General features: G+C 36.5%; 1 protein-coding gene and 6 non-coding genes across 7 annotated transcripts; 1 reads left to right on the forward strand and 6 right to left on the reverse strand.

The window, feature by feature from the left end:
* The first annotated feature begins 2113 nt into the window (after positions 1-2113).
* LOC125046528 (peroxidase-like) lies at positions 2114-6254 on the forward strand. The gene is made up of 8 exons (XM_047644313.1): positions 2114-2366; positions 2515-2654; positions 2906-3058; positions 3227-3426; positions 3696-3865; positions 4002-4139; positions 6044-6120; positions 6243-6254. Exons 1-8 carry the CDS (start codon positions 2114-2116, stop codon positions 6252-6254), a joined length of 1143 nt encoding a protein of 380 aa, XP_047500269.1.
* Positions 6255-6623: 369 nt separating this feature from the next.
* Trnaa-ugc lies at positions 6624-6695 on the reverse strand. The gene has a single exon. It is a non-coding gene; the product is annotated as a tRNA-Ala (tRNA).
* A 1513-nt stretch (positions 6696-8208) lies between these two features.
* On the reverse strand, positions 8209-8280 carry Trnaa-ugc. Its single transcript has one exon. It is a non-coding gene; the product is annotated as a tRNA-Ala (tRNA).
* Positions 8281-9701: 1421 nt separating this feature from the next.
* On the reverse strand, positions 9702-9773 carry Trnaa-ugc. The gene has a single exon. It is a non-coding gene; the product is annotated as a tRNA-Ala (tRNA).
* A 1809-nt stretch (positions 9774-11582) lies between these two features.
* Positions 11583-11654, reverse strand: Trnaa-ugc. Its single transcript has one exon. It is a non-coding gene; the product is annotated as a tRNA-Ala (tRNA).
* Positions 11655-14794: 3140 nt separating this feature from the next.
* Trnaa-ugc lies at positions 14795-14866 on the reverse strand. Its single transcript has one exon. It is a non-coding gene; the product is annotated as a tRNA-Ala (tRNA).
* A 2384-nt stretch (positions 14867-17250) lies between these two features.
* On the reverse strand, positions 17251-17322 carry Trnaa-ugc. The gene has a single exon. It is a non-coding gene; the product is annotated as a tRNA-Ala (tRNA).
* Between the last annotated feature and the right edge of the window lie 2678 nt (positions 17323-20000).

Raw genomic sequence — 20000 nt, forward strand, 5'->3', positions numbered from 1 at the left:
TTTAAGAGATATTTTCTTAACGTCGGACATTTTGAGTGGTCTTAATTTACGATATAACTTAATTTACGATATAACCGTAGGCTGAGCGTAGACAACCAGCTTGCGGAAATTGTCCTGGAAAACTACGGAAGACCGGTCAACTGGGAGATGCTATGCAATGCAGAGCAGGAGAAGCTTTCCCTATGCAACGACTTCCTGCACTACCGGTCCAGCGATGGCATCTGCAACAACCTGCAGCAATCGAGCTGGGGAGCCGCTTATAAGCCCTACCGACGCCTGGCTGGTTACGAGTATGCTGACGGTGGGTAGACTTGTCTTCTCTTGCATCTAACACGTGAAGTGAGTTTAGTGCTTATTTCCATTGCATGTGCATTTTATAGGATATTTTTGTTGTATTTATAAAGAACCCCCCCCCCCCCCCCCCCCGCAGGCATTTCGATCCCGCGTAAAGCCAGCGACGACGGCGAGCTGCCCAACGCCCGCCTCGTCAGCCGCACCGTCGGGAGACTGCCCAGCTCTCCGTCCTCCTCCTCATTGCTGCACAAGCTCTTCGGCCTCTTCGTGGCCCTCGACCTCGCCGCCACGCCCTTGGTTGCAGGTAAGAGGCTCAAGGCTTCCTCACTGAATAAATCACTATATTCTCTAATGTCATTTGGTGTTTCTGAATACAGACAAGTTTAATCGTATTTTTTTATATATCTCATATATTATCAGGAACAGTAATAATAATAAGAAAAATACTTATGATTGACTTTTGACTTAAACAGCAACATCATTTCAATAATTTAGAATTGCCATTAACCTGTAATTTCTCCATCATTCACACCAATAGTATTAATGTCAGTAAATGTAATATTCTGAATGCCATCAATACCCAATGTCGTTTACTCTATTACTAATGCCATTAATACCAATATTCTGTTATACTATCAGCACCAACTTCCATTGCCGTTCCTTAGGTGCTGCAGACAAAACCATCTCGTGCTGCCAAAAGTCTTCGGATTCCGTCACTGTTGTGGTCAGCCCCGAGTGCGCCAGCGTCAACATCTCCGCCACGGACACGTTCTTCAGTGAATTCGATCAACAGTGCATGGAGGTGCTGCGCTCAGCCCCTGCACCGAAATGCCAATCCGGTAGGTCGGAAGATATGCTCTCGGGCTCTTGCTAAATCGTGCGTTCATGTTGCTTTTGCTTGTGGTGTAGATGATTGGATTGGGAAAATGGACGGCATTATTATTTTTTTTTTTTTTTTTCACCTGGTATTTGTTGTTGTTTTGATGATTTTCCTATAAAGCATTTTTTTTTCATTCACTGGATTATATAAGTCCTAGTAGAAAATACAGAGAAAATATCTACACCCAAGAAAAATATCGACTTAATAAGACAATCTACACGTTTTAACTGTGCTCCCTGGTGTGCCCGTTCTCAGGCCCGAGGGATCAGGTGAACGTGGCAACTGCCTACCTTGATGCCTCCACGGTCTACGGCTCCGACCAACACACGACGAGTTCACGCCGCACCTCCAATAAAGGCCATCTACGTGTAACGGTTGGCATGGCAGTTCCTACAAACTGATTTCCAGGCTGAAATAAATTTCATTTTCTCTTTTTTTCTTTATTAGCCTTTATTTATTAGTCTTCTATTCCTTGCTTTGTTTTTGATGCATATACCTTTCCTAGTTATTCCTTTCTTTACATAAGGAGAATGTATCAGGTAGTTGTTCTATTTATCTATGTATATGTATCTGTCTGTCAGTCTATTTATGTGAAAACCAATACTTTTTTTTTCTGTTTTAATTTTTGTATCCATAATATAAAGTAATATATAAATACAGATTGATATAAACATGATTATCTGAATATTTTTAAACGTAAATTTCCGATTGCAAATGCTTGAATCTGAAGATGGCAGTGCAGGTAGGTAATATTCTGCTTAGTTCTTCCACAAAATTACAGTCGTTATCTGTCTTTCCAGGTTACTGACGGAAGTGTGGACGATTCCCAGTACTTGATCTCACCAAGTTAGTTTGTATATTTTGGTCTTTCGATGCGTGGTATTTAGGTAATACCAAAGAAATGTATAGAGAAAGTACAAGAAGAGTGAAACTATAACTATGTCGTGGCATTGCCCGAATGAAGTTAAGACAAATACACTGGAGATAACACTTAACGTGATACCAACAGAGATAGGGGCCCTGGTCAAAGTGATCTATGGCATGGTCACTCGCTACCACAACAGCATAGCGGATCGCCTCAAGGAAACCAATGTGGACTGGGAAGATGAGAGGCTTTTCCAGGAAAGCCGCAGGATCGTGGTAGCCCAACTACAGCAAGTCGTTTACAAAGAATATCTTTCTAAACTCCTCGGTATGTACTTTGAAGTGCAAAGGGAGAGAATTTCAGTTTTTTTTTTTTTTTTTTTTTCAGGGTAGAGTGTATCATGGATTCGATTGGGATTAACTGGGACTAGGCGATAATACTTTCGTTTAAATAATCAACTGAAATTTATTTGTAGGACCACAAGCGATGACTAAATACCAGCTGACGCCTCTCACTGGGGCACGCAGAAGAGAGGACTACAATGCTAGCAAGACTATTGCGACTAGTTCCGAGTTCGAAACTGCGACCCTCCACTTCCGTCAGAGCCAGAGTCCGGTAAGTGTTCCTCACAGTATGCACAGGTACGGTGGGTAATTTTTGTAAGTTATTATTTTCTGTGCCGTGTTCAATCTATTAATATTGTATATTGAGCTTATTTGTAATGGCACATGGTTATAAATAGATAGGTGCACGCACACATATCTATCTATCTATATATGCGTATATATATATATATATATATATATATATATATATATATATAAATGTTTGGAGCGACGATTATTTTTTGCTCTTTTTCTTCTCAGGACCAAATTGAATTAGTAGACTCCTCTGGGAAGGTTACAGGTTCTATAGATCTGTCCTCTGCAACACTTGAACAGTTGCTTCACCTTGTACCTGCCGACGTGCTTCGTGGCGTCAGCCGGCAGGATGCCAGTAAACTGGCCTTTACAAAGGAGGTCAAGATCCGTAACACTGATTCTTGTCATGAAAAAAATGGAAGAAAAAAAAAAGGATAAGTACAATGATATATTCAAAAGAAAATGCAAATAGGACTAATGTATATACAACAAGCCTTGAATCGTTTACAAATATGTGCTAAAAATACACCGTTCCCCTGTCTCCAGATAACGGCCTCATCATTGCCTGGCGAAGAGCCTCTCGGAATCGACTTACTGGCTCTGAACATCCAGCGTGGGCGTGAGCATGGCTTGGGAGGATACACGGCGGTGCAGGCGGCCTGCAAGATCAAGGATATCAACACTTTCGCAGACCTGACCAACAGCATGGACCAAAAAGTCATTGACAACCTACAGAGCGTGTACAAGTTAGTGATTTTATTTATATGACAATTAGTTAGATATTCGTTGTTAATGACTAAAGATTTTGGCGTGGCAGATTATTTAAAGTAATCATTCACTCATTTGTTCTTTCTGTTATTGACATCATTCTTATCAATATTATATAGGCATATGTATGATATCTCTAGTGATTATGCAGTCATAATTATTGCAGCTATTATTTAGGCACATTATTATTTATTATGATGTAGGCCCAAGTCTTTGATACCACTTCAGACTAGAATTTTAACCGCAGCGACGTAAAGGACATTGATCTATTGATCGGTGGAGCTTTTGAACGACCAGTCCCCGATGGAGAGCTAGGACCCACGTTCACTTGCGTTCTGGCTGAGCAGTTCTCCAGAATTCGCCAGGCAGACAGGTACTGGTACGAGACCCATATCGACGATACTAAGTTCGACGATGGTAGGTTCCAGTGATCGGTGTTCTCAATACCACACAAACAGAAATTATTGATGGATATTATGAAAATGTTTTTATCATAAACTAACTTTTCTTTTCAAATTCTATTATTTTTAACCGATATATTCTCCGGTGACAGATCAATTGAAAGCATTGCACAGCACGACTCTGGCGGGCATCATGTGCGACGCCTTCCCTGAGCTGCATTTGGTTCAGAAGCGTCCCTTCGAGGTGGTGTCGGCAGAGAACCCTCTGGTGTCTTGTAGGACCGTACCCCGTATGGGACTCGAGGCATGGACCAATAAGGGAAATTAGCGCCTCAAGAAGGCTACACTCTTGGAGAGTTCTTACTTATGTTTAATTGAAACAAAGTAAATTATCGCATTCAAAAACTGTTTTATTGACCTCAAGGATCATTAGGCTGCTCATCAAATAATCCTTGACATTTAATTAGTAACAATCTGAAAATGAAGAAATGTCAGGCTATTATGCTTCGAAAGCATCGTAATGACAGGGGTAGAAACGCCCTTACACCTTTCTAATAAGCCAAGTTATGAAAATAAGTATATCTGAGAAAAAGCTTTGTGAGTGAATGTACACACACACACACACACACACACATATGCACACAAACACACATACATCAGTACTTCTCCCACGTTCAATCAGAAATTAAATCTCAAAGTATTACTCGGAAAAGCGTGAATAACGTTGCGCATGGTCACGTGCGACGTAGGCACTTCTGACACGGCACTGCATAAAAAAAGAAAAAAAAGAAAGAATGCATATATATATATTTACATTAATAATCACATTTATAATTACATACACGTCTCTCTCTATATGTATATATGAATATGCATATGAATTATATTAATACAGACATACACACATATATATTTATTTGTGTGTATATATATATATATATATATATATATATATATATATATATATATATATATATATATATATATATATATATACGCATACATACACACAGACACACGCACGCACACACACACACGTGTATGTATATATATATATATATATATATATATATATATATATATATATATATATATATATATATATATATATATATATACACATTTATATATACACATGTAGATATAAATAAATTTTACATGATTATTTACTGTATACATAATATACAATATATATATATATATATATTTTAACTTAATTTGCCTTCTGTTTATGAAAGAATATTATACATAAATACCACATTTAGTGTCAAATCAATTAGAGAACCCCTCCATTGTACAGAGTTCCAAACACAACTAAAACCACAATAGAAGAGCTAACTTTGAATGACAACACCTATTCATATTCAAATCCATGGGTACAAGTAACGTGTAAACACTTAGCTCAGCGGAATATACCCATAACTAAGACCCTACATGGACGTTCTGTACCACCGTGGGAAATGTCGGACCTAAGTGTTTATTATACAACTTAGGCTCTCAACACTCTAGACAAAGTTGCGGGAAATATTGCAAATAACATCAGGATAAACGTCTATTGTGCAAAAGAACGAGGCCATAATATACGTGTTGTGTGGATTCCATCGTATGTTGGAATCCCTAGGCATGATCATGCTGATCGCCTAGCAAAGTCAGCATGTTACAAACAAAGTGTGGATATAGATCTTGGGATACCTCTTTCTAGGATTTTATACATCATTAAAGCTTCCTTCAGAGAGGACTTGACTGATTTGATTAATTCCCAGGGTGCATCCGTTTGCTGGCCTCCGGATACTGCAGCTGGAAAGCCGCTTTGGCCAGGCAGCCCTCAAAAAGATATGACCTCCTCCTGCACTGTGGCACCTTTTCCTTTGGGGTCCTCCAGTTTCGTTTAACTGTATTTGTGTGAGCACCGGTGTCAACAAAGTTATACTTATGATTACCTTCAGATGTTCATAACCTTCGTCCTGAAGGCAATTAAAAGCCTTCCAGCAATCACTAATAATTACTGACTGTTCATGTACTTTTGCTTTTATTATTTGCAGTAGTGTTTACGACTCACGTTTCTCTACCTCTACTGCAAAATATTCTTTTGTTTCACGGCACAAGCCAAATACCAAGTGACCATCGATGATCTTCCCTTTGCTGTACTTTTTTTCCCCTTATTTGGATTCGACTATTTCGACCGTTTTCCCAGGTCCACCAATTTTATCCATTCCACTGGATTCACACCAAAATATTAATACATCTCTGCAAAGGGAGGACCAGTCGCAGGTAGTTTTGTCACTAATACTTATTATTTCGTCTTTTATAAATTGATAGGTAAACATTCACGTTGGTAGATTTTTATAAATAACAAATTTGTGTCTATATCTAAGTGGTTATTGTGTTGCCAGGTGTTTTTATAAAGCAATTGTTGAAAATTACACCTTTTCGGTTTCTTTCTGTTCACTGTAACGAGTTTCTGACACTAAAAAATCCTTAAGTCACGGTAAGGCAAGCACGGTTCACTACACGTTTTACACTGCAACGTATCGTTCAAAACACCGTGACGCACAAGATAATTAAAACAAAATTCGGGATTTCCTATTACTTTGGTACAATAATTAATAATCCCAGCGTCATAATCTACACACGATTTTTTTGACAGCTTACTTCGTCTTTCACCGAGGCCATGTTTCACAGAAGTGTCAAATAGACCGCCGAGCCGTACGGCCACGCCCCCGGAAAAAAATCACGCCATGTAGTTACATAAAATGTTTTAAAAAAAATTCTTTTGGAGATGCCGGGGATCGAACCCGGGGCCTCTCACATGCAAAGCGAGCGCTCTACCACTGAGCTACATCCCCTTATAATAAGGACTCTTAATAATTTGCCTTTGTCTAGCTTAAGGAGAAAAAGAGACCAAGAAATAAAAATCAACGCTCGCTCCAGCCATCTCACAAAGATGCGAGTACAGTAATTTATCATATAATGCTATACATGCACAAGTGGAGATAAATAACACATAAGAAAAAAAAAAAAAAAAAAGTTTAGTTCATATGAAACACTCGTAAACAACACTAATCTCCATAAAAAAAAAAAAAAAAAAAAAATCTATTCTGCTGAAAACTGAACTCGGATAACCAAAAAGTTTAATTTCACACAAGGTAGAAAGTGATTCAGGATATGTTGATAACTTTATATCTTTATTTTTATATTACAATTATTCTTAACTGTCGCTTTTAAGTTTAATATAACTGTTTTTATTTGAAAAGATGTACTCTCAAGATTTAAATACTAAATTGTACATGAAATGGCCTTTTCTTGTAATATATCACGTGTAAATTGCTGGATATGAAATGCGCAAATCTGAGTGAAATTATTTACCTCAGCATGCGACGTACACGTAAACACTCAATAAAGAATACATTATATATGAATACCTTTTCAAATGTATGTCCATCGTGAAAGAGTATAAACTGAAATGACTGTGATGCATTGTTAATTTCACATTTCACATACACCTCCCATCGCCACCCCTCCTTTTTCTCTCTCATTAAAATCATATATATGAAATTACCAACCATTTAAATATCGCGATTCGAAAAGGAAGATGAACAGCTAATTGGAAGCAATTAATTTCAAAAACACATTTTCCTTATCAGATATTTTGCATGAGGTTTTATTTCTTTAGCCATAAATGTGATACTTAATTACGAAAGATAGATATGAAGTAAATCAATATTAAACTATGTAAAGGGACAGCACCTTATTCAGTTTTGAGCTCTTTTTGCGAAAGATAGGTATGTAGATATGAAGTAAATCAATATTTAATTCCGTAAAGGAATTAATTTATTTTACTGTCTTCTTAAACTTATTCAACCTTTAGATACAATAAATATATTACATAAAATAGACTTGGAAATTCAACTTCCTCACTAGGGAAAATAATTCCCCGAAATCATAAATTGCACAATACAGAGCTAAGAAAAATAAATGAAGTGTGCTCATAATCATTTCAATTTTAACTGAATAATAGTAGGGCTAATTATATATTTATACATACCCTGTTATGGCCAAACCATATCAATTGGAAAATGCAGTTTTAAGTAAATGAAGATTATGTAAATGAAGATTAGTAATGAACTGTCACGTTTACTTTTAGCTAACCAGGGATTTGACTTTACAAAACAAGTATAAAAGGTGTGTAAACGTGTCCCGCAGGGCACTTGAACTACAGGTAGACATATAGATGAAATTACATGCACATTCGCACGCGCATGCATACAGTAATGCACATACACATGATCTTAATTATGATCACGATGACGATGGTGATGATATAATCATATTAATAATCATCAGTAAACTATTTGAAGTTGGAGATGCCGGGGATCGAACCCGGGACCTCTCACATGCAAAGCGAGTGCTCTACCACTGAGCTATATCCCCTCATAATTAAGAGGGAGATCTGAATTATGAGAATCATCCTTTGGCTAACGCCGACGGGGCCCATGGCTGCGTCCACCCATCCTTTTCTCTCATGGCGAGTCTCCAGGCAGGCCATCGGCTCATCTCTAGCTCCCCACGACAGGGTCTCGTCGAGCTGCCCAAGCCATGACATCCTAGGTCATCCCATGAGCCTCCTCCACCCTGGCTTGTCTTGCAGTGAGACAACCTGATGGGCAGGGTCATCCACAGGAAAACGAGCTAGGTGACCATATTACCTGAGTTGGCGATCCCAGATTAGGTAAGTAACAGGTCTCGTTCTCGTCTCACGATGTATCCGTCGGTTGGACACATGGTCTTGATAACTGTACCCCATGATCCGGCGAAGAGACTTGTTACGAAAGGCGTTAGGACAAGACTCCAAGGCACTAGACAGCATCCAGGTTTCGCTTCCAAAAAGCAAAACTAACAGTACCAAGGCCTCGACGGCATATAGCTTGGTCCTTCTGTATAGGTACCGACATCTCCAAATGCCAATGTTGATCGAGTTCATGGCTCCTGCTGTCAGACCAATCCGTCTTCTGACTTCTTGGTCTGACAGCCAAGATATATAGGCTACACTACCAAGGTATGCAAAGTTCTCAGTGACTTCAACGTCTTCACCGCAAGCATGGACCGACTGAATGGGTTCCCTAACAGGCCACCGAAGTCCTGAATCTTAGTCTTGGTCCAGGAGAACTCTAGGTCCAAAGGCCTCATTGCTAAATGCATCAAGAGCCGCCACCAATGACTCCAGTGTCCATTGGACAGCAACATCATTGGCAAAATCAAGGTCTGAGACCTTGATATTGCACAGTGTTACTCCACACTGCCCATTACCAGGTTCATGCAGGTGTTGAAAAGTGTTGGCGCAAGGACGCAGCCTTGCCTCACCCTTGAATTGAAAGGGAAGAAATTTGACAGGCCCCCCCAACACTTTACAGCACTTTCAGTACCGGTATATAGACTTGCTATTAGGCCAATAATCCGTGTCGGAATTCCCCTAAACATCAGAATCTCCAATAGCGATTCTCGATGCACCTAGTCAAACGCCATCTTGAGGTTGATGTAGGCTGCAAAAAAAAAACGCGATCGTACTCACGAAGGCGTTCCACAATTACTCGAAGCGATAGGATTCGATCTATTTACTTGCCAGGAGTGAATGATTTGATTTGATAAATTTATTATCCGTTGGAGGACAGATTATTACATAAGTACTGAGAGTCTGTAACTGTGTCTTGCAGGGCACGGGAACTATATATATAAAACTACATACACATTCACTCTAACATGCGCGCACACGCAAGCGCACATACACATGATGACATTGATGATAATGGTCGTGATAGAAACCTAATATTAATTATTAGCAAACAGTATGAGATTGGAGATGCCGGGGATTGAACCCGGGACCTCTCACATGCAAAGCGAGCGCTCTACCACTGAGCTACATCCCCTTACACTGTATGTGGACACGAATTATGAGGCCATGAAAACATATCAGCACTCATTCCAGCTTATAAATTGTGTCATAAAATTAAATTAATATTATATCATAATTAGTATCTGTTTCATGTACGCGAGTACAGATTAATTTGCTGTTATACATTCACAAAAAGGTGATAAATACCACTTGAGTCTTAGCATGTTGCTAATAAATATAAGCGTAATGAACACATAAGGGAGAAAACGATTCAGTACATGTTGGTAAATTATCAATACTGATTTTATCTTGATATGAAAATTATTCTTAATTGACACTTATTGGGCTGATATATTTAGCTGTATTTTCAGTTGAATTGATATATATATATATATATATATATATATATATATATATATATATATATATATACGAGATTTCGACACTTAGTTGTACTCGAAATGTCTATTCTATATACATAATGAACCTAATGCTAAATACGTAAATTTTAAAGAAAAAAATATCAAAATACTTAAGAGTAGAGCATATATGAATACCCTAACACAGGTTATTCTTAAAAGCGTATAGGAAGAAATGCTTATGATTTATTGTTACATATTTATTGTTTCATACATATAAACACTCACTCACTCTCTCTCTCTCTCTCTCTCTCTCTCTCTCTCTCTCTCTCTCTCTCTCTCTCTCTCTCTCTCTCTCTCTCTCTCTCTCTCTCTCCCTCCCTCCCTCCCTCCCTCTCTCTCTCTCTCTCTCTCTTCTCTCTCTCTCTCTCTCTCTCTCTCTCTCTCTCTCTCTCTCTCTCTCTCTCTCTCTTACTCACATACGCGCATGAACAAATGCCCTCCTCTCGCATCGCCCATCCCGTTTTCCGTCACCCTTACGCACATAAAAAATACATTTATGAACAGATCAGCCAGATAACCACCGCAATTCTAATAGGAAGATGAACAGAAAATTAGAAGTAATTAATTCCAACCACACATTTTCCTTTTGAAGATATTTTGTAAGAGCTTTTATTTTTATTTTGTCATGAATAGAATACACCAAATTACGAAAAGTGGCTAAATATTAAAAAAATAGCCTTCGCAGTTTAACAACTCCACGGGGGAAATTCATACCCAAAATCACAAACTGAACTATACAAAGCTTAGAAAAATAACTTATCAGTTGAATGTGTACTGAATAACTGCAATACTAACTGTGCATAAATATATGCATACCTTGTTATGGCCTGCTTAACAATTGTACCTTATTGCATCATTCATTAGTTACAGGATACTATTCCTAATTACAGAATATTGTATGATACATCATTTACTTATACATATACTTAACGCTACCAGGTAAGATTCCTTCTCTACTTCATTTAATTAATTTCGATGTTATTCTTATGTAATTATTTTAATTATTGATTATTTTTTGTAAACACCCTTTACCTAATGATGCATCTGATAATTTTGACGAAAAAAGTAAAGTTAATAATAATATTAACAACAAAAAAATAAATTAATTATAACCATTAGAGTGATAATTATGATAATAGCAATTGTAAAATGAATAATGATTATTGATTATAAAGATGAAGATTGATAATGAACTATCACTTTTTTCCTAGCTAACGACTGATGATTTGAGATATTACATCCGTAAGAAGACAGATAATCTTACGAAGTACGAGTATTCGCGATACGTGAACCACATATACACACATATATGAAATAACATACACATTCACATGCACGCGCTCACGCAAACCCACATATACATGATGATGATGGTGGTGATGATATAAACCAATTATCATCATTAGTAACAAATCTAAAGTTGGAGATGCCGGGGATCGAACCCGGGGCCTCTCACATGCAAAGCGAGCGCTCTACCACTGAGCTACATCCCCTTACAATATAGGGACATTTGACACTTGATCATTTTCCTTTGTCTAGCTAAAGGAGAAAAAAAAAACGCTTTCTCACAAAGACAGGAGTACATAGTAATTTATCGTTATACTTCCACAAGTGCAGATAAATACCACATGAGTAAAATAATCAATTATTTTGAAAAAATCAGGTCATAAACCATACTAATGTATTCTACTGAAGAATGAACTCATGCAGTTTTGCTTGTTGCTTATAACCAAAAGTATAATGAATGGTTAGGGGAGAAAGACGTTCAGAACATAATAGTAATTTCTAACATTAACTATATCTTGATATTACAATTAATCTCAATTGCCACTACTTGGTCTCATATTCTTAACTGTGTTTTTATTCAAATAGATATACTCACCAGATATAGATGCTAAAGTGTACTTGAAATGGCCTTTTTTTATAATATAGAACAAATATTCTGTTAACTGCTAGATACGAAATACGTATATGTGAGTGAAAACATTCTTAAGTTACAGTAGCATGTGAGGTAAACCCAGACATACAAATAATACAGCATATATGAACACTTACTTTGTTCATCCTAAAAAAGCATAAACCGAAATATTAATTGTTAATTAGACTTCATATGTATAACACATTCACACACATGCACATCTTTCCACTACATGTGCGACCGTTCATGGCTCTTGGCATTCCTCACAGTGTGCTTCACTTTTAGCCATCATCCGCCCATGAGTCAGTTTTGTGTGCCAGATTCTCAGCCTTGTTAATAAAACTTCTACTTGTCGGTTAGGATGGATGCTGGTCACCCAACTGCCAAGGTCATCTCCAATCTCTCGCAGTTTTCTCGGTTTCAAGTCAGTGTGTGGGACACGAAAACGAGAGTCACAGGGCTGAACGGCAGCTGCTGCTCAGCCGTGACATGAAATTACACACACATTCAGAAACAAACGCAAATACACACGATGATGATGACGATGGCGACGAGGGAGATGGTGGTGATGATATAAACATTTTATTAATCATTAGTGTGAGGTGTTCTTTTGCTCTGTGGCTATTGTTATATATATTAGTGTGGGTTCACAGTGTCTAGATGCTATGTTGTGGTAGCGTGAAGCATCTAGGCACAAACAAACAAGCAAACAAATGAAAAAAAAAAAAAAAAAAAAAGAAGACCGAGCATAATCTTCACTCCTTGACGTTCAGCCTATGGGTTTCCTTTTATAAGAAATATTTAATGTAACTTACAATAACTAAAAAAGGTAAAGTCACATCCTTAAGTGCATTTCGAAAACATTTATGTTTAATAAAATAAATGCAAAAAAATTGTTTAAAACCACTCCTTACGAGTGTTAATATTTAATAAAAAGTAAAGTCATTAATATTGGCTGATTAAGATTATTTGGAGAATATGTAACACATAAGTAAGAAAAAAAAAGAAAAAAGGATCACGTCTAGCTCCTCAGAAAAGGCAAATGTCAGCACACAGAACTTAACTTCTCTCGGTTTCGGGGGGGCGTGGCCGCTTCACGGCGTCCCAGCTCACACAGGGGTAGTAACACACAGGGTATCTGGTCCAGACTGAGTATATTTCGCGCCGTTTTTTGCGGTATTTACAGTGTTCGTGACGTCATGAACTACGTCACGAACTATACATCTTTTATATGTATAAAACTGTAGATTTTACCCTACAGGTTAAAATACATGTTTTTACAGTGTAAGAGGAAAAGATTAAATATAACCCCAAGTTAAAATGAAATTAAAAATATCGAACAAAAAGATAAAAGTAAAAGATGACGAGTGTAAAATACTCGAAAGATTAGATAATAATGAAAATGAAATAAAATAACAATTAAATCAAGATATATCGAAAATCAAGTAAAGTAGACTTTCGAGTCTTAAGAACGAAACACAATGACTGTGTAAAATCAAACAAACAATCACAAAAAAAAGGAAAGAAAACGGCTATAAAAAGGGGAAACTTCACTAAAACTTCAGAAACAAAAGACCAAAATAAAGGGCCAAGCGAAAGGATTAGACCTCCCCCAACAGAAAAGGAGAGAGCGAGCGAGATCCGGGCGCGGCCGAACGACAGGGACGAGTGGTGAGGGGATGCTCTCCAAAGCCCGAGATGAGGAGGACTAGGATGTCACCTTACATTAGTAACAAATCTAATGTTGGAAATGCCGGGGACCGAACCCGGGGCCTCTCACATGCAAAGCGAGCCCTCTACCACTAAGCTACATACCCTAACCATAGAGAAACATTGAATTATGAGAATTATCCCTTGTCTAGCTAAAGGAGAAAAAAAAGAAAAAGATTGATTGATTGATTATTTAAAATTATCTGCCGCGTCAACAGTTAAGGTCATTAGCGGCGAGTACCTTGCTAGATTGAAATGTTCAAATATTTAAAACGTTAAAATCTATCAATAGATATAAAAAATAACAATAAATATTATATATAAGAAGATAAAAGCGTAAACATTATACTCTAAATGTATAAAATTATTACATAATATTACGCATAATTAAATTTTATTGAAAATATTAGTTTCCCTAAGGAAACTAATAAGACCTTCCCCCAATACATTTTTCAGTGTATATGGAGGAGACAAGTACATACGTCTTTGGTCTGAGAATGTTGCGCACCTTTCCACTTCATGTGCGACAGTTAATGACTCTTGACATTCCTCACAGTGTGCTTCACTTTTAGACATCATCGGCCCATGAGTCAGTCTTGTATGAACCGATTCTCAACCTTGTTATTACAATTTCTACTTGTCGGTTGGGATGGATGCTGATAACCCAACTGCCAAGGTCATCTCTAATCTCCCGCAGTTTATTTCTAAAGGTATGCCTCCATTGTTCCCTCCATTTATCACGAAGACAACTCCTGATGCTGGGTTTCAAGTCAGCGTGTGGGAGAGGAAAACGAGCATCACAGGGCCGAGCGGCAGCTGCCTTGGCCTTCCGATCGGCTCGCTCATTCCTAAGGATACCAACATGCGACATGAAATTACATACACATTCACACACACGTGCATCCACTCAAACGCAAATACACATGATGATAATGAAGATGGCGTCGACGGAGATGGTGGTGGTGATATAAACCTTTTACTAAACATTAGTAACAAATTTGAAGTTGGAGATGCCGGGGATCGAACCCGGGGCCTCTCACATGCAAAGCGAGCGCTCTACCACTGAGCTACATCCCCTTGATATTGCGAGGGACATATGAACTATGAGGAGTATCCTTTGTATAGCTAAAAGAGAAAAAATGAAAATATCAGTAGTCGCTCCAGCTTTCTCACAATACAGTGTAATTTATCATTTAATGTTAAACTTCCACAAGTGCAGATAAATACCACGAGTAAAGTAAATAAAGCTACTTTGAAATATTCGGGTCATAAACCATAGTAATGAACTCGGGCAGTCTTGGATTGTTCCTTATAACCAAAACGATAATAAATATGAAAGGGAAGAAGTTAGTAACTTATAACATTGTTTTGATATCACAATTATTCTTAATTGCCACTTCTTGAGCTGATATAATTAACTTTGTTTTCATTAGACACATACACAAACCAGATTTAAATACTATATTATATTTGGAGTAGCATTTTTTATAAAATAGAACGAATCTGACGTTTACTGCTGGACATCACATATATGTAAATTTGTGTGAAAACATTGTAAAGGTAGCTCAGCATGCCAGGTAAACAGAGGCACAAAAAGGAGTATAGTATATATAAATGCTCTAAAGTGAAACGCTTATGATTTACTGTTAATTTGACTTTACACGTACATGCACATTCACACTCACGCACACACACAACCACAACCACACACACACACACGCACGCACATTCACACTCACACACAACCACACATACACGCAACCCCCCACCCCCACTACACACACACACACACACAACTCCCCCCCCCCACACACACACACATATCCCCCCCCCACACACACACATCCACACACACACACACACACACACACACACACACACACACACACACACACACACACACACACACACACACACACACACACACACACACACACACACACACACACACCCACACACACACCCCTACACACACACCCCTACACACACACATCAACCCCCCCCCCCCCCCAAAACACTCAGACATACACAAATACCGTTATCTCTCATCGCTTCCGCCTTTCTCTCCCTCACACATAAAAAATACATATGAAAATATCAGCCATTAGAAAAGGAAGATGAACGGCTCATCAGAATCCATTATTACCAACAACACGTTTATTATTTTTTAAGAAGATATTTTTCATGACCTTTATTTTCATGTCCTTAATAGAATGCACTTAATTACGAACAGTAGATAGATATGAAGTGAATAATTATGTGATTATGTAAAGGGACAGGAATTCATTCACCTGTGAACACCTTTAATGACTTTTTTTTCATTTTACACAATCAATTTTACTGTATTCCTGACCCTAGTTAATATTTACAAAAGGCAATAAATATCTTCTATAAAAAGCCTCCACCGGGGAAAATGATTCCCTCGAAATCATAAATTCGACAATGCAAAGCTTAGAAAAATAACTGATGTGTGCTGATAATGAGTTCAATGTTTACTGAATAACAAAAGTGCTAATTGTGTATAAATACAGACCTTGTTATGGCCTGTTTAACAATCATATAAGCTGGAAAATACACTTTGAAGTAAATAGCTGTAAAAATCAAGCGTGATAGGATGCCATGCCTAATTGCACATCATATTATACATCAGTTAGTTCAACAATTTCCTTAATAGAAATTAAGATTCTTTTTCTTTCCTTTCAAATAATTTTGATGTAATTAATTTATAATTCCTTTAATTGCTGATTATTTACTATCACTTTTTATCTAATGAAGCATCTGATAATTCTAAAAATAGAGAAAAAAATCGGGAAGATAATAATAATGACAACAAAACAAAATTAAATAAAAAATAATTAATCATAACCATCATTGTCATATTTATAACATGAGGAATTACAAAATTAATAATGGTAATTAATTATGAAGATGGAGATTAACCGTCACTTTTTCTTTAGCTAACCATTGATGATGTTTGGTAAATTTATTGCATCCGTCGGACGACAGACAATTTTGCAAATTACAAAAGGTGCGTAATCGTGAACTATATAAACATATATAAGTAATTACATACATATTCTCACATACACGTGCACATACGCATATAAACATGATGTCAATGGTGGTTATGATGAAATAAAACTATTAATCAATAGTAATCAATTTGTAACTGGAGATGCGTAATCGTGTTTCACTGGGCACGTTGTGAAGAATAACACACACACACACACACACACACACACACACACACGCGCGCGCGCACACGCACACGCACACGCACACGCACGCACACGCACACGCACACGCACATGCACACACATACATACACACACACACACACACACATATATATAAAATTGCATATATATATTCACACACATGCGCGCTCAAGCATATGTACATGATGATGGCGATGGTGGTAATATATACACATTTTTAATCAATATTAAACAATTTGAAGTTGGAGATGCCGGGGATCGAACCCGGGGCCTCTCACATGCAAAGCGAGCGCTCTACCACTGAGCTACATCCCCGTAATACACGGATGGAGACCTGAATACTAAGAATTGTTCTTTGCCTGGCTGAAGGAGAAAAGTAGAGCAAGACCAAAAATTTCAACATTCACTCCAGCTTTCTCACAAAGACACGAGTAAGAAGTAATTTTTTATTTAATGTTATACTTTCTTAAGTGTTGATAAATACTACATGAGTGAGAGAAAAAGCTATTTTGAAAAAAAATTTAAGTAATAAACTATACTAATCTCCATAAGAACGACCTTAGACACACTTTTTGCTAATACACAAGCGTATAATTATTAAAGATCGCGAATGAAGAATTCCTTTGAACATAAAAGGGAAAAGAGAATTCACTACTACATGTTGGTAACTTATACTATTATATGTATTTTGATATTACAGTTATTATTAATTGCCACTTCTATGTCTGATATAATTGTTTTCATATGAATAGATATAATCGATAAGTTCCAATGCTAAATTGTACTCGAAGTGGCCTTTCCTTATAATAGATAGCCAATCTCATGTTGCTTGCTGGATATGATATATATGCAAATTTGAGTGAAATCATTATCAAGTCACACAAAAAGGAGTACAGTAGATAGGAATACCTTATCACACGTATGTTGTTAATTTGACTTTATATATATAATATACACACAAACATATATGTGTCTGGGCAGATTAGTATCTGCCCAGGATCTGGGCAGATACTAATAGTAACAAAACAATTAATTAGATTAAAGATAATTATATATATATGGAAATATGAGCCATATAAACACAATATGATTAAATCTAACAAATACGAAACTTATCATTGTCATTACCACTACCAGTGGCATATAGTAAGGGAAATAATAACAATTGCATAATATTCTCAATAAAAAATGAGTTGAAATTTATAAACATTGTGATATCATTAAATTACTAATCATACTATTACTACTACTACTACAACTAATAATAATAATAATAACAATAATAATAATATTAATAATAATAATAATGATAATAATAATAATAATAATAATAATAATAATAATAATAATAATAATAATAATAATAATAATAATAATAATAATAACCCGAAAAAACTAAATTTATACAAAATTATAGATTAACAACAAACAGGCACAATTTTTCTAGTTTCTTAATTTCTGATGAAATTACTAATGATTAATAAATATTTAATTGCTGCTGATGCAGGGTATCGAGCCCAGGACCTCTCTCGCCTCTCGCGTGCAAAGCCAGCGCTCTACCACTGAGCCACATCATTTTATATTATGTGGGAGAAATGTACTATGAGAATAACCATTGCACATTTCCTTGCATCCCCTTCCATTAGCACTGATTTTTATTATTACCTAGCAAGAAGGGAGCGAGAGAAAAAAACAAACTAATCAACATTCACTCCATCATTCTAAAAAAAACGGGAGTAAAAGTTTAAATGTATAATGTTATATTTGCATAAGTAAAGATAAGTATCACATCTGTAAAAAGTTAAGTAAAACTGCTTTGAAACATTAACGTCATAAATACTATACATATCTTTACAAAAACAACAGTTTCTATTCTATTAAAAACTGAACTGCTTTTGTTTTTTTGGTTTTTGCTGTAAACATAATCAAAACAACAACAAAAAAACAAAATACAAGAAGTAATAAGTCCTTTGATTATATAACCATAAAAGTGATTCAGTATTACATGTTTGTGATGTATGACATTAACCTTATCTTCATAACACTAAGTTTCCAAATTGCCAAATTATCTGTATTTACCTTTGAACTGTTTTGCATGCGAAAGCCATGACGAACTCAACTCGAAAGGGCTATTTCGTGCAACGAGTATAGATATTTCAAGAAAACGTTGTTGATTTCTTTCTCTTAACATTTTTCTTTACTTTGTCTTTTAACATACACCATAAATACTCATCTCTCCCTCTTTCACACACACTCTCATACCTCTCTCACTGACTCAGACATACACCACACACACACTGACACGCACACCTACCCACACACGGACACTATATATTTTTAAGTAATATATATGATCGTTACAACCATAAAACAAACTGATTCTGAAACTAAGTTGGCAGTAAATTATTAGTAGGACTGTAACCCAAATCTATATCAAAATGTGTTTTATTGTTTGTTAGCATCTAAATCACAATCATCATCCCTTCCCGAAACCCACATTTATTGCTAGATTATTAAGGTTTTATCTATATGAACATTTCACTCCAACAATGTATTCGCAGCTAATGATTTAATTTTAAATAATCAAATTAAATCCCCATGGAATGTATTGCTATATCCATTGGATACTTCATTAAATAAGGACTCACAGACCCTATTAGTAAAATTGTAATAGTTAAACAAGTTATTATAAGTGAATTATATCAAAATGAAATAGATGCAAGAAGAGGAAAAGCAATCTCTCTATATATTACACAGAAGCAACAGTACAATTAGGCATGGTATCCTCTTAGACTTGTTTTTTTACTGATACTTACTGAAACCTAATTTTAAAATTTATAGGATTGTTAAACCGGCTATAATAGATTATACACTTATACACAATTAGCACTACTGTTATCAAGGAAACAATGAACTGATTAAGGGCACACATCAGTTATTTTCTTATCTTTGTATCGTCCAATTTATTATTTCGAGGCAACAATTTTTCCAGT

This window comes from Penaeus chinensis, chromosome 39 (assembly GCF_019202785.1).
Source record: "Penaeus chinensis breed Huanghai No. 1 chromosome 39, ASM1920278v2, whole genome shotgun sequence".
NCBI classification, from domain to species: domain Eukaryota; kingdom Metazoa; phylum Arthropoda; class Malacostraca; order Decapoda; family Penaeidae; genus Penaeus; species Penaeus chinensis.

What these genes read in the sequence shown, in the direction of transcription:
- LOC125046528 (XM_047644313.1), top strand. Translation starts at nt 2,114, where the DNA reads ATGTCGTGGCATTGCCCGAATGAAGTTAAGACAAATACACTGGAGATA. An exon ending in TCCGTCAGAGCCAGAGTCCG is followed by an intron (nt 2,655 to 2,905) that starts GTAAGTGTTCCT and finishes TTTTCTTCTCAG; the next exon opens with GACCAAATTGAATTAGTAGA. An exon ending in GTCTTGTAGGACCGTACCCC is followed by an intron (nt 4,140 to 6,043) that starts GTATGGGACTCG and finishes CCGTTTTCCCAG; the next exon opens with GTCCACCAATTTTATCCATT.